This window comes from Pithys albifrons, chromosome 3 (genome assembly GCF_047495875.1).
Source record: "Pithys albifrons albifrons isolate INPA30051 chromosome 3, PitAlb_v1, whole genome shotgun sequence".
Classification (NCBI taxonomy): domain Eukaryota; kingdom Metazoa; phylum Chordata; class Aves; order Passeriformes; family Thamnophilidae; genus Pithys; species Pithys albifrons.
The window spans coordinates 51,569,075-51,583,103 of record NC_092460.1 but is presented as its reverse complement, the minus strand read 5'-3'; the positions used below and the strand labels follow the sequence as shown (position 1 = coordinate 51,583,103).

The 14,029-nt window shown below is 38.1% G+C and overlaps 1 protein-coding gene across 2 annotated transcripts in view; it reads left to right on the top strand.

Moving 5' to 3' along the window:
- UBN2 (ubinuclein 2) overlaps positions 1-14,029 on the top strand; it is a 55,821-nt gene that overhangs the window by 22,306 nt on the left and 19,486 nt on the right. For both annotated transcript variants that reach the window (XM_071551918.1, XM_071551919.1), the window contains exons 4-11: positions 382-519; positions 1,703-1,815; positions 2,863-3,361; positions 6,781-6,851; positions 7,525-7,654; positions 8,675-8,793; positions 9,424-9,537; positions 10,805-10,948. In XM_071551918.1, the coding sequence (XP_071408019.1) occupies positions 382-519; positions 1,703-1,815; positions 2,863-3,361; positions 6,781-6,851; positions 7,525-7,654; positions 8,675-8,793; positions 9,424-9,537; positions 10,805-10,948 (1,328 nt within the window). The remainder of the gene's footprint in view (positions 1-381; positions 520-1,702; positions 1,816-2,862; positions 3,362-6,780; positions 6,852-7,524; positions 7,655-8,674; positions 8,794-9,423; positions 9,538-10,804; positions 10,949-14,029) is intronic.

Sequence of the window (14,029 nt, the reverse complement as noted above, 5' to 3'; positions counted from 1 at the left end):
GTTTAGCATAATGTAACATGCTGTAAGAGACAGGATATTGGGTGAAAAAAGCTTAAAAGGTTTTGGTCTTTTTGTCCTCACACAGCAGGGGGAATGTATCTGTACCCATCCTCATTTCCTTCAGAAAACAGTAGTTTTAATGCTGTAATCCTTTCTTTCCTTAAAAAAAAAAGGGGATTGTTTTGAAATCTGAAAGATTACTCTGCTATTAATGTTCTGTGCCTTGGCCAGTAAGTTTTAAATAGCATTGCTATCCTGTATCTATTCTAGCAAGCTGTGCTGTGGATTTGTATATAATTTTTCATGAGTAGGGACTGGTAAATGAACTGCGTGTTCATTTTATTAAGAAATGCTGACAAGTTCATCTTTTTTCCTGCCCAGTATGATGAATTGGTTCCTGCATCCCTGACAACCAAATATGGAGGGTTTTATATCAACACTGGTACACTGCAGTTCCGCCAGGCATCTGAATCAGAGGATGAAGACTTTGCAGAAGACAAAAAACATAGGCCACCTAAAGTGAGTGATCTTAATTAGACTTTTATACAGAACTAATACCTAGGTGGACATTGGAAATACTTGATAGAATGGTTCAGATGAAGAGACCAAAAGCAGAATGGTGCAGGGTACTGTCTTACTGCATTTTCTGTTCTGTGGCTCATGTGCTGGCATTCAGTAAATAGCTCAGGATGTCCAGCCTAGTAAGACTAACCATCTGTTCAGGCAAGCTAACAAGTTGTGCCTTCCCAATAGATGATTCTGTAATTTGATAAGAATTTCATTCTCTGAGATGAGAACTTAAATTCTTTAATACTGGTTTTATGATTTTTCACAAAGCTTGCATGATTTGAAATTGTTCCTAATATTCAGAATAACACTTAAACCAAAATATCTGTTAAAATAAACTCAGTGCCTAAGAAGAGCTATATTAAAAATTTTGTATACAATTTTTCCCCAAGAGAATACTGTTCTGTAAACTTTGACAAGTTACAATCGATGCAAACATGATTACATACAGCATTCAGAAGTTCCATGCTGTTCCAAGAACTTACTACTTTGATGTCCTTTTTTGCTCTCTAATTCTTTAAATTTAACATAATTTTGAGGTTCTTACATTGGGCCTGACTGGGATGCCACTGACTTTCTTTGTGGTAGTCCATATGGTGCTATGGTTTGGATTTGTGACTAAAATAGTGTTGATAACTACACTGAACTTTTCCTGTTGCTGGGTAATGTTTGCACAGTGTGAAGTTTCTTTTTTTCCCCTACACTGCACCATTAGGTAATCTGATGATCAGCAAGAACTTGGGAGGGGAGACAGCTGGTCTGTATTGGCCAACAAAGATGTTCCATACTGTGCAACTTCATAGTCAGCAGTGAAACTGTGGTAGAAGAAGGTGGAGGGAGTTGGTCTTCCAAGGTTGCCATTGCTTGTATTGGTTTGGCATCAGTCTGCATGTACCTTAGAGTATTTTTCTTATTGAAAACTCTAAATTCAATAACTGTTGAAAATTATTATGATTGAAACTCCTCATTAACTGCAGTTGTTGCTGGGAGTCCAGTTGTACCATTTGCCTTTACGCACGTTGAGGTGTTTTTCCTGGCTCTGAACTGGAAAGTGTAAAGAAAACTACATGTTTCTTGCTGTAAAAGTCCTTTAGAATGGAAAAATCATTGTCCTTTATTTTATCTCTTTTTCTAGATAGCAAAGTTAAAAGAAAGTGAAGATCATGGAATGAAGAAGCGCAAGCGGAAAGATGAAGGTACAGAAAAGGAGAAGAAGCCTCGGAAAATGAAAGTTCCTAAGCAGTTGGGGTAGGTTTCTTTCTTTAGGAACCCCTGAAGTATATGTGAGGTTTGGTTTCAAGATTGTGTGCCATAGTGAAATTATCACAGCTCTTCTGAATATTTTACTTTTAAACTGTAATTAATAACTAGTAGATTTTGTTTCAGAACATGTGTCGGGTTTTTGTATGAATCAGTCCTATAGGCTAAATTTTTTTGTCCCCCGAAATTCTGAACAAGGAATAATTAAAGAAAGACAAATCACAGAAAAGAAATTTTGTGTCTTATGAATTGCATTATCCTTCATTGTCCTACCCAACATCTTGGATAGCACTAAGAATTAGATCTTCTAATGAAAAATAATTTTCTTCTTATCCCCTTGCTTCTAATCTGGAAAACTATAAATGCAGCTTAATTATTCTACATGTTACTTACTGACTTTGTGTGTGCTCTCCTGAGTTCTGAGGTCAGTGTAGAAGGATTAAGGTGGTGGGTTTTTGAATTGGCTTCTGGAAAACTGTCATTGAGTGGAAGTTGTCCTATTGTGAATGTTCATGTTGGTATTGAAAGTTTATTGATGTTATTTTTCATCAAGGTGATGAATTGGTGGAAAATTCTCAGTTTAAGTAGCATATAGATGTTGAGCCTGCCTGTAAAAATTCTTAGCAGTGAAGAGAATTCTTCTAATGTACACAGTATGCCTAAACTTTAAGCAACCTGCCACCATTCAGAAGTCCAGAGAGGCAAGTTAAGTGTTTTAGTAGTGTGAGTCTGCCATGAGGTTAACTCTTGTGCCAGCTGCTCTGTGATGAAATTGAGAAGTCAAAATGAAATAACCTTTGAAATAACCTGATGTGTACAAAACTTAGCATAACAAATCAGATGGAGAGCGTGAAATCACGTGACAACCAAAAGTTTATGGTAATTGATAGAATAGTCTGAGGACAGAAGCACAAAGTACTTGCTTCTTCCTCCTGATAATTTTTTAACTGTACTGAAGTTTGAGGGTTTTTGTTAAAGGTTACTAAAGCTTCAAAAGTTACATGCACGCTAATGAAAGATTTCTTTCCTTGGCAGAGTAATGGCCTTAAATTCACACAAGTCTGAGAAGAAGAAAAAGAAATTGTATAAAGACTCGCTCTCTCTGGCTGCCATGATCCGTAAATTTCAAAAGGAGAAGGAAGCCATGAGGAAGAAGGAATCTAGTCCAAAACCTCCAGTGACTGTTGTAAACTCTACCCCTACTAAAATTCCTTCCTCCTCTCTCAGTGCAGGAAACGATATCTCTGACTTGAATCTTAAGATCAGTGATCCTGTCCTTTCCATTTTTGGTAGCACAAATGAACCTGAGCTCCTGCAAGAAACTGAAAGTGCCCTGGAGATGTTGGGAGACATTGACTTTGACAAGTTGCTTGATGGCACTTCTGATGGCAGCCCAGTATCTGAGCTGTCAGGAGAAAATGGAAATGTCTCTCAAGCAACCTACAGCTCTCAGGTCATGACACCCAAGCAGGTGCCTGCCCTCCCAGAAGGTCTGCCTGTGCTCCTTGAAAAGCGCATTGGAGACCTTCGAACAGTAAGTATGAATTCACTGGTAATGAATTGCACTCAAGAAATCTGAGAGAACAGGGAAGAACAATTAAGACCTTGGGTGTCATCCTTGAATTGCTGGCTGAAACTTTAAAAATGAAGAATTCATCTCAATGACTGTATTTATACTCAGTTGAAGCTGGGCATGGAGATGATGCAGGACAGTTGTTCAAGCAGTGTTTGTTTCACAGTGGAAACAAGGTTTTCTGAACCTTCTGTGGACAATAACTTGTAATGTTCATTTGGGTTTTTCTCCATCGTGAAAGTGTCAGTGTTGCTTTAAATTGAATTATTAGTTGGTGAAATGGGTGGGCGTTTCATATTTTGGAGGAGGAAACCTGAAATATGCCTGCAGCCTACAAATCCATGTATTGAATTTTTGGCTTTAACTTGCCAGTTGGGGAAAAAAAAGAAAAAAAAGGGGGAAAAAATCACAACAAAAGAAGAAGCCCAACAACCACAAAACTGAACTTTTTTTTCTGGAAGGTCTTTTCAAAAATGATGATGAGGAAAGGTATTAAGTCAACAAGTTACAAACATCCCAATATCTTACTGAAAGAGATCAGGGCTGTTAAGGTATCATATACTCCTTGTTTCAGTTATGAATGTTATCTGAAGTTGAGAATAAATTTGTTGTTTCATTATCCAGGTTACGATATTAAAGCTTTTCCTTCCTTAGAATATAAGTGCAGCCTTTCCTTACTCAGACTAAGTTTTGGAAAAGTAGTTCAAGTTACAACCTGTTTTGGACAAAAAGTAAATAATTTAAAGAATGGCAGAGCTTGCTTTGCTGCAGGAAAGAGTAATGATAAAACATGATGTTTATCTTACCTGTATGTAAATGTCTTTTAGTTTTCTTATTAATTTTTCAGCATACCAAGCTGAATACAGCCAAGGGATTAATATTCACTAAAGTGAAAGAGATTCTGTCTGCCTTTGAATATTCAGGTTAATTTTGCTATGAATCAACAGTAAGCTTCTGTCAAAACTGCAGTACTGGATTAGGCCAAAAGTCAGAAAATGTTAGTGACTTGCCCCAAGTTGATTCATGTTGCTTCACTGTATGACAATCCCCAAGCAACTGGAAAGAACCTTTAATTCCATGGCTCTTGGAAAACATAACTCTTCATGGAATGGTTTGGGTTGGAAGGGCCCTTAAATATCTAGTCCAACCCTCATACCATGGGCAGGGACACCTTCCACTTAGACCAGGTGGGAACTCTTCTCTCTGGCTCTTGACAGTGTCTTCTGGAAGTCTCTTGCCTGAGCAGAGTAAGTCTGCCCTTAACTGGGTTAAAACTAGAGCATGTGTTGACCTTAAGATTGCAACTTCCATACTTCCTGCAGATTGAAATCTTCCCTGAAGCACTAAAAATAAATGAGTCTTGTCAAATATTTACCAGGTTCACAGCTCTAGTGCTCCCCACCACAAAGAAAGATAAGAAGTTTATAAAGCTGTAGGTAAAAGCCAGTGTTGCATGAATGGTGCATAATACATCAAGATTAAAAAAATAATAAAATTAGAAAGCCACTAACTACATACAATAAAAACTTTCTCACTTACTTTTGTAGATTAATGTGTTCAGTTCCCTAAGTGGGCAATCCTGAACTACCATGGCAGAAGGCAATATTGTACAAAAGCAGGAAAGTAAATAAAAGGGTTTTTTTATAGTTTGAAGGTAACTGTCAAGATAATATCTGTGGGAAAAAAAACCAGCCACAGTTCAGTAACAGTGATGAAGTTTTTGAATCTGCCAGTGTTGCTTTCTTTAAAAGCCAACAGTACTGCCCAGTATTACAGCTTAATGCTGGACTTGCCTTTAAGGTATACCTGAGACTGAAATGTCAAACCATGTATTTCCTTCCACTTTTTATAAACCGGAAGATGATGCTAATCCTCGTGTTAACTGTGCTTAAAGATACTGGATTTAAGTCTTTCAAACTTGTCTTTTTGGTATCCTATCATTTGTAAACATCTATAACCTTTCTAATTTTTTTAGCAGGACAAATACACTTCAGCATCTTTTAACAGGTAGTACCATCCCCTCAGCAGCTGAATTTATGGTAGAAAACAATGAGCAGAATGCAGTCCTTGCAGGACTTAAACTCCAGTATCAGTGTTCATGACTGAAGCGGTAAAGCATTCAGACAATGGACTACCTTATGGTTTTGATAGAGCATCACGTTCTTTTCCTGGGCAGTGTAGAGTTCACAATTCTAGAAAGTGTTTTTCTCGCAAACTTAAATGGATTCAGTTACAAAGAGCAAAAACAGTAAGTATTTAATAGTAATAAATCAATTTTATTAAGTTGATTACTTGCATTTATTTGTAGTTTTTAGCTATGTTGTTCCAAGTCACTAAATAATTTTTTAAAGGACAGAATTAGACATTCTTAATTATTTGAATATTCAGCCTTGTGGCATGTTGGCTGCCTCTAATATTTGTCAGTCACTATAATGATACCACAATTGTGTACTTTTTGCATGCATACAATTTTCCAGCTTCTCTAACTCTAGCCAACATATAAGATGATAATACCCCTGTTAAAGTGGAGCTCTTTTTTCTCTTGACTTCTAAAAACCTGCAGAGTATATGAACACTAGAGAGAAGTTCTTACTGATTTTTGTAGAATGGTACAGAGAATTGGCTTTCTCCTATAAGCCATCATTGTGAAAATAAGGATCTAGGTGATAAGAATGAAGACAGACGGATTCTGCATGGGAGTTCCTGTTATATCAGTAAAAACGTCTAATGAAAGGAAACATGTATATAAATAAGGCTCTTTTTTTTCCCCCTACACCACAAACAGACCCAGGAAGAGACCAGACAAAAATATTAGAGATATAGTCTAAAGATGGCAAGAACACTGAACAGCACCAGAAAAGAGGGATGAGGTATTCCTCTAGCATACTTAATCCCATTGAAGAAATTGCAATAAAGGTTTGACATGGATGTGAGAAAGCTGTGAAGTTGTAACTGAGTGAGGCACATAACAGGTAAAAAAAGATGGAGTAGAAATGTTAGTGCTCTTGCCTGCTTGACTTGTCAAGCAATGCTCCTCTTTATAAAGCTCAACAGTGGTAGTAGAATGTTGTTGTTGGTGAGATAAGAAAACATCTCTACCTTCTCCTTTCTTCATGGTTGTTGAAAAGATGAATATATTAAGTGATCTAGGCAGGTTCTAAATAGAATAGTTGTTTTCCCTAGAGCAAGATGTTTGAGTATAAAAATAAAAATCATAATTTTTTTCTAACCAGATGAGTATAGCTTGGTTCTGTTTATTCTTTTTCCAGTAATGTTATCTTGAAAATAAGAATGTCACACAGCAGTAAAAGTAAAGACACAAAGATTATTGGGATAGAATGCTCTATGAACTTGGACACTCTTTTTTGTTGTATTTTCAGGCTGCCAAGATGTTTGATGAAGAAGGCAGAAAGAAGTTTTTCACACAAGACATGAATAATATTCTTCTGGAGTAAGTGCTTATCTGTACAACCTTCCCTTTTTGGAAAGGGGGTAAAAGGAAAAGTACAGAAGAGGAAGTATTATTGAGGTTGTTCCAACAAAGCCCTTAAAAGTCAATGAAGGTAGATCAGTCTAAGCTAGTTATTAGCTAAAAAGATTTATATATGAATACAATTCCTGTCATGACTGTCTGTCTTTATCCAGTGTAAAATGTTTTGTAGTGCCCTGGTCTTTGACTTCATGTGTAAAATTCAACAGAACTGCTGTTACTTGTTCCTGTCCCCCACTTTTGTAACTTAAAACACCTTCAGCTTTCATGTGGAAAAATGTCAGCTTTTTTTCTCTGTGGTCTTCACCTAAGTGTTTAATATAAAAAGTTCTTTGTTCATATTCTGAGTAACAAAAAGTAATCTAGAAGACTGTAGCAGTCAAAATGTATCAATTTTGATTTGTAATGGTAGGTCTAAACAAAATTTGACTTGAGTGTTCAACACTGCCGGACACATACCGATATGAATGGTTTCTTGCCATCAATTAAGACTTTCTTTTTTTCTGAAAATTTCCCAAACTACTTTATTGTGCATAGCTACAATTTGCTATGCTTGCAAAGCTTTGTTTTTGTTCGGCTGTCATCTTCATCTTGGAGTTCCTCACTGACTGGCTGTCTCCTGTTTGTTTGTCAGTATTGAGCTGCAGCTACAGGAGGTAAATCCTGCCATCCGCAATGGGGTGTACTCTCACCTGGAGGCTTTTGTGCCGTGCAATAAGGATACACTGATAAAGCGCCTGAAGAAGTTACACCTCAATGTCCAGGTAACGATGGGGAGATTCGCTCCACATGAGTCAGGTACATGACAGCGATGAGAACTGAACACAGGAGAGCAGAACAACAGTCACACAGCCTCAGATAGCACAAAACATTTTGGATCCATTGCTAGATCAGTTTAAAAGCTTTTTTCCATGTACCTGCTATTGTCACTACATTAGGAACAAATTTAGGTGTTTTAAAGTCTTTATTTGAGAATGAAGTGCTTTCATCTTGAAAGCTTAGTACATGTTGTGAAGGAGTGTTTCTTTTGTCATCTCTGATTATTGCTGTTGTCACAAGCTATATATCAAAGTAGCAGAACTAGAAAGCCACAATAATCATGGTTATGACAGGCTAAAAAATTTTACTTTTGCCTTCACTTCAGTGTCAAGAAAAAAGGAAGGTTAGATGGATGGTAGGTGACCCAGCCCCTATTGAATTTCTCGTGCAAATTTCTCGTGCAGGTTTGCAGTTCTTAATATTTGAAGATGATTCTAAATACACGGTCCTTACCTTTGAGGTACACAAATTGCATATAACAACAACATAATACTCAGATAATATAATACATATTTATATTTCATTCACTACTCAGAATGTTTTGAAACCACAGAGGTTTTGGAGACTGGATTGACTGGATATTTATTTGCAAGTGTTGAGATCCTGATCAGTCAGTCCGTCTCACTTTTTCCCCATGAGTTTTTATCCCTTCCCTATTTTTATTTAAAAGCATTATTTAATGAGACCATGCCATAATGTTTTGGGCTATTCATGATACATTTCCTTGTGACTATCTTTTGTTGTTTCTGGTCTCAAGACTTGTATGAGAAGTACATGTATTTATACAATGCTCTTGCATTATATAAATTCACAGGATTCAAGTGCCATGTAGAATATGACATTTGCAGCCAATCCATGGTACTGGAAATGTTACTTTAGGAGTGATCAGGTAATAATTTTCGTGAAATGATCTGAAACACTATTTTGCATCTAATAGGACTTGTTTGGGGTTTCTCTGTTCACAGGATGACCGCTTGAGAGAACCATTGCAGAAGCTGAAACTGGCTGTCAGTAATGTCATGCCTGAACAGTTATGCAAGTATCAAGAGGACTGTCAGGCCCGCAATCAAGCCAAGAATGCCAAGTAGGTATTTCTGGAGACTGTGCGTGCCTGTTCTGGAGTGCAGCTGGAAGTTTGTATGCATGTTGTTAATTCCTTGAGCTCAGAAAAGCACTCGGCTCCAGTTTACAAGTGTCTCTGTTTTGAATTGTACAAAGTACTTAGTTTTGTGTAAGTGATGTTATTACCTGACTCTAGAGAGAAATTCCATTAACTGAAGGAGGTCTTGAGAGAAAGAAATCTGAAGGGTTACTGAATGATTCCTAAAATGCTGCATTAATGGAGGGGGATGGTGTATTCAGGTTCTTGATACATTTTGTCCTTGCTCACTGTAATTGTTTCCATCATAGTTAATTACGTTTAGACTTGCAGAAGTTTGATAAGCATCCTGCCATTTTGCAGCAGAGACGCTACATGAAGCTTATAGTGGCACCATGATAGCATCTGTACAGTGTGTCCTGTTCATTTGTCTCTGAGGATCATAAAGCAGTGGGGAGAGGAAGATGAACTGTTTACCTTTGAGGAAGTATAACAAGAATCTGAAGACAGGTCCTTTATGGATTTTTTCCCTAACACCTAAAATGACACTATTTTTCAATGAAATACTTTATCTGTGTAGTATATCTGTAAAGAAAACAATTGTTCCAACTGTAGGTTGCAAGCAGAGGATGAAAGAGAGAAAAATGGATCAGAGGAAGATGATGATGAAAAACCTGGAAAGAGGGTTGTGGGACCCAGAAAGAAGTTTCACTGGGATGACACAGTGAGGTGAGACAAAACTATACTTTGCACCAACAATTTTCACTGAGTTGATAGAGACATCTCCAAGAGGATGTTATTACACCGTACTGTTGAATAAATAATTGTTCCTAGAATTACACTCAGGAAAGTTCTGGAGAGTATTGGTGCTAAATAGGCAAACTAGAATTTGGTAATGGTGAAAGGCCTTTACTGGAAAGGCAAGAGCGTTTTATGTCCAACCCTTTCAGATTCCACTGCTTGTTCTTCTGGTTTATCCAAATACATGAGAATTTTCTGGCTCTGGGACTTCAAGCTTCTTTAAGCAAAGAACAGATGTGTAAGCAGAGTTATAACTGCTTCCCACCTTTCTAGGAATAGGTTAGAAAACACCAGTGAGCACTAAAAATTTCTGCCACAATAGGACAGGCCATCAAGATTGATGATGGTGGTTTGGCAAGCCTCCCAATCCTTGGGCTCACCAGCATCCAGACTGCATGAACCGCTTCTATTCCCTCTGAACACAATTCTGTGTTACCTCTCAAAAGTAGCACAGATTCTGTTTCCTAGAGTAGATTTTACTGAAAACTCAGATTACTATTATTTAAATAATATAGGCTTTTAGGCAAGCAGATCTTTCTAAATTAATAATATCTCATGCAAGATCTAAGCCAATTTTAGTGCAAGTCTATATATATTACTAAAAGGGTCTGGTGGACATCTCGCAGTGAGTCTCTTTAGTATGTTAAGACAACAGATAAGAAAGCTTTGTGACATATGCACACCCAATATACCTTGGACTGACCTGGAGGGATCCATATTTGAGGAAGAGATTTAAATATGTTGCTTTTTCATTCAAGAGACTTTGAAAGGCCAATGTTACTTAACTGTGCATTTTTATATTTTCTAGGACAGTAAAAGACAATCTGTCAGAAAAAAATCTTCTGATGAAATACTTAGTGTAGAATGGATTTCACTTCCTTTCAGACAAATGAGAAAGAGGTCACTGTGAGTGAAGGGACAGGACATGTTTCAGCTACAAGAAAAGCACAAAAAATGTAAAACAAATTACAAAATGATAGTAGGGTGAAAATAAGAGCCATACAGTCTGTTGGAAATGGAGGAGAAGTGGCAGTGGTAGATCACACCAATTTGTAGTAGCAAATTTTTGCAATGCAAACTTCCAAAAAACATGATTGGGACTGAGCAACTATCCTACAACTATCAACGGACAGCAGCTTCCATGTCTCAGCCTTTTTCTGCTGAGCTTTTGAAACATGCTTGTTTCTTTCTGCAGGTCTCTGTTGTGTAATCTTGTCAAGATCAAGCTGGGATGCTATGAACTAGAGCCAAATAGAAGTCAGTCTGCTGAAGATTACCTCAAAACCTTTATGGAAACGGAAGTGAAACCACTTTGGCCTAAAGGCTGGATGCAGGCAAGGTAAGATACTTGCCCTGTAAATCCATTCCTTTTGGTGTTAACCATTTATTTATTTATTGATGTACATTTGACTCAACCATGTACTATTAACATTGATTAGAACATCAGAGTATGTTAGAATCATAGAATCATAGAATCGATTGGGTTGGAAAAGACCTCCAAGATCATCGAGTCCAACCCTTGGTCCAACTCTAGCTCATTTACTAGATCATGGCACCCAGCACCACGTCCAATCTGCATTTAAAGATCTCTAGGGATGGTGAATCCACCACCTCTCCGGGCAGCCCATTCCAATGCCTGATTACTCTCTCTGTAAAAAATTTTTTTCTGATATCCAACTTAAATTTCCCCTGGCAGAGCTTAAGCCCATGCCCCCTTGTTCTATTGCTGAGTGCCTGGGAGAAGAGACCAGCCCCCACCTGGCTATAACTTCCCTTCAGGTAGTTATAGACAGTGATAAGGTCACCTCTGAGCCTCCTCTTCTCCAGGCTAAACAACCCCAGCTCCCTCAGCCTCTCCCCATAGGACTTGTGCTCCAGTCCCTTCACCAGCCTTGTTGCTCTTCTCTGGACCCGCTCCAGCATCTCAATATCCTTTCTGAACTGAGGGGCCCAGAACTGAACACAGTACTCAAGGTGTGGCCTCACCAATGCAGAGTACAGGGGAAGGATCACTTCCCTGGTCCTGCTGGCCACGCTATTTTTGATACAGGACAGGATCCCATTGGCCTTCTTGGCCACCTGGGCACACTGTTGACTCATGTTGAGCTTCCTGTCAATTAGTACTCCAAGGTCCTTTTCTGCCTGGCTGCTCTCCAGCCACTCTGTGCCCAGCCTGTAGCTTTTCAAAATTAATTTTTCTGTCTTTTTTGCAAGCCTGAGAGTGAAAAACCCCACTCTCCTTCCTGGAGAACTGTTTGATTTTGTCATCTGCTGGAGACTGAATTTACTGATGCTCAGAACAGTGTGTGTGTGTGGTGTTTCATTTGAGGGGAGAGTATGAGGCAGGAGGGTAACTGCTTGGGAAGTTCTGTAAATGACAGTAATACAGAAAACAGCTTTGCCTGCATGTTGTCAACACTGCATTATCAGACTGCTTATGCAGACTTTAAAATTATAAGCTGGAATTTCTACACCAGTGTTCACAAAACTCTTAAGGTTTGTGCTCTCTGTTTCCTGTATGGAGTTGGGATGCTCAGTTATACTGCAGTTAAAAAAACACCAGTTCCTATAGTTGCTCCCTACTGACATAAGAAAACAACCACACAAAACCAGGGCAGAATTAAATGGGAGCAGTATTGTGAAGTACAAATTTGAGCGAGTTTTCAAATGCTTTGGAGTGAAAGAGAAGGAAATAATGGTTTGGCCTGAGTTCTTTCCTTCTGTAGCATCCACTGAAAAGGACAATGTCCCATCAAATCTTGACCTGATTGTAAAAGCTAAATGATACAATAATGTTCATGCATTTGCTCAAGAATACCATGATTATAGATTAGCCAAATCTGTATCAAGCTGCAAAAATAACTGTACTAAAATATTTCTTAGAGTAGTCAGTATAGAAAATGAGCTGCTGGTGAAGTAGCAATGAAGTTTTACACTTTCTGGCACACAGCTGACTTATTCCCATGGAGGGATTTAGTTCTGTATACTGAGTATGCTGATGAGTGAGATGTATCTGTTATGAAGATTTTATTGAAGCAGATGAGACAAGGGAACCCCAGTTCAGTTTAAGAAGAGGTTACTGTTGATAGTGGTTAAATAGTCAAGAGATAGTGTGAGATGATTAAAGAATATATAGAAGTGAAGCATGTTCAAACTTTGCATTTAAAAGCCATATAACTTATTTGGTTCTCTCTCCTTTTTATTTGATTAAGTGTGCTGAAAATTTCCATGAGCTTTTAAACTATATATACAACTGGTTGCAACCAAAAAAACCTCCAAAATCAAAAAAAAAAAACCAAAATGCCCCCAAACAAGCAACAAGTCAAACAAACCCCAAGAGCTAGATAACTTTTTCTAGACCAGCAAGACTTCAATGGGCAGTTTAAGTACCGTAATGACTTAGAAATTATCCTGTATCTACTGGGAGGCACTTCCCTGCGCTCTGTTTGGTAAGTGATGTATTGTAATTTGTAAGCAAACAGTTATGGAAAGAGGAAAAGAAAGTATTGCCTGCAGTCTGGCAGTGGTAACTCCTAATACAGCACAAAATTGATAGTTTGAATGCTCATTTGGAATGTTAGGAGCTATGTAAAGTGGAAGAAAATTAGTAGGCATTTAATGCTAAAACCAGTCTACTGACTATGTGTTTCATAAGGAATTCTTACTAATGAGAGTAGGTTTATGGTACCAGAACTTTGTGGGTTCAGCCCAGAGGAAAAGTGTCTTGCTCTTTCCAAATTAACTGTATTTAATGTTTCTCATAGGTTTGTAAAGAAGCATGAGATAAGGTATTGATCATAACTTGAAATTACAGAATCACAGAATTGTTAGGCTTGGAAGGGACCTCTGGAAGTCATCTAGTCCACCTCCACCTGCCAAGGCAGGGTCACCTAGAGCAGGTTACACGGGAATGTGTCCAGGTGGGTTTTGAATGTCTCCAGAGGGGGAGACTCCACAGCCTCCCTGGCAGCCTGTTCCACTGCTCTGCCACCCTCAACGTAAAGAAGTCCTTCCTCATGTTGAAATGAAACTCATGAATTTGTACCTCATTCATTTGTCCATATGTGTCACATGAACTTCCTTTGTGTGTAACTTTCATACTGTGCCCCAGAAGGTTGTTCTATTAATATCCATGGATTCAGAGAAGTACTTTTTTGTCTTAAGGGGATCCCAAAGCCTTTTCACATAACATAACCCACTTTTTTGTAACTGGGTTGCATATTAATTTCATGTGTCTGAAAAAAATCTGGAACCCAAATATGTGTATGTTCGAAAAAAGAAGAAACAGGAAGTCTTTCCTTAAATTCCAAGACTGTCATCATCTTTGCAGGTGGTCATGCAAGGCTTGCAGGTCAAACATCACATATAACTAGAAGTCATCATCCGAGGGAACATGATACTGATCTCTCTCACCAGCTTT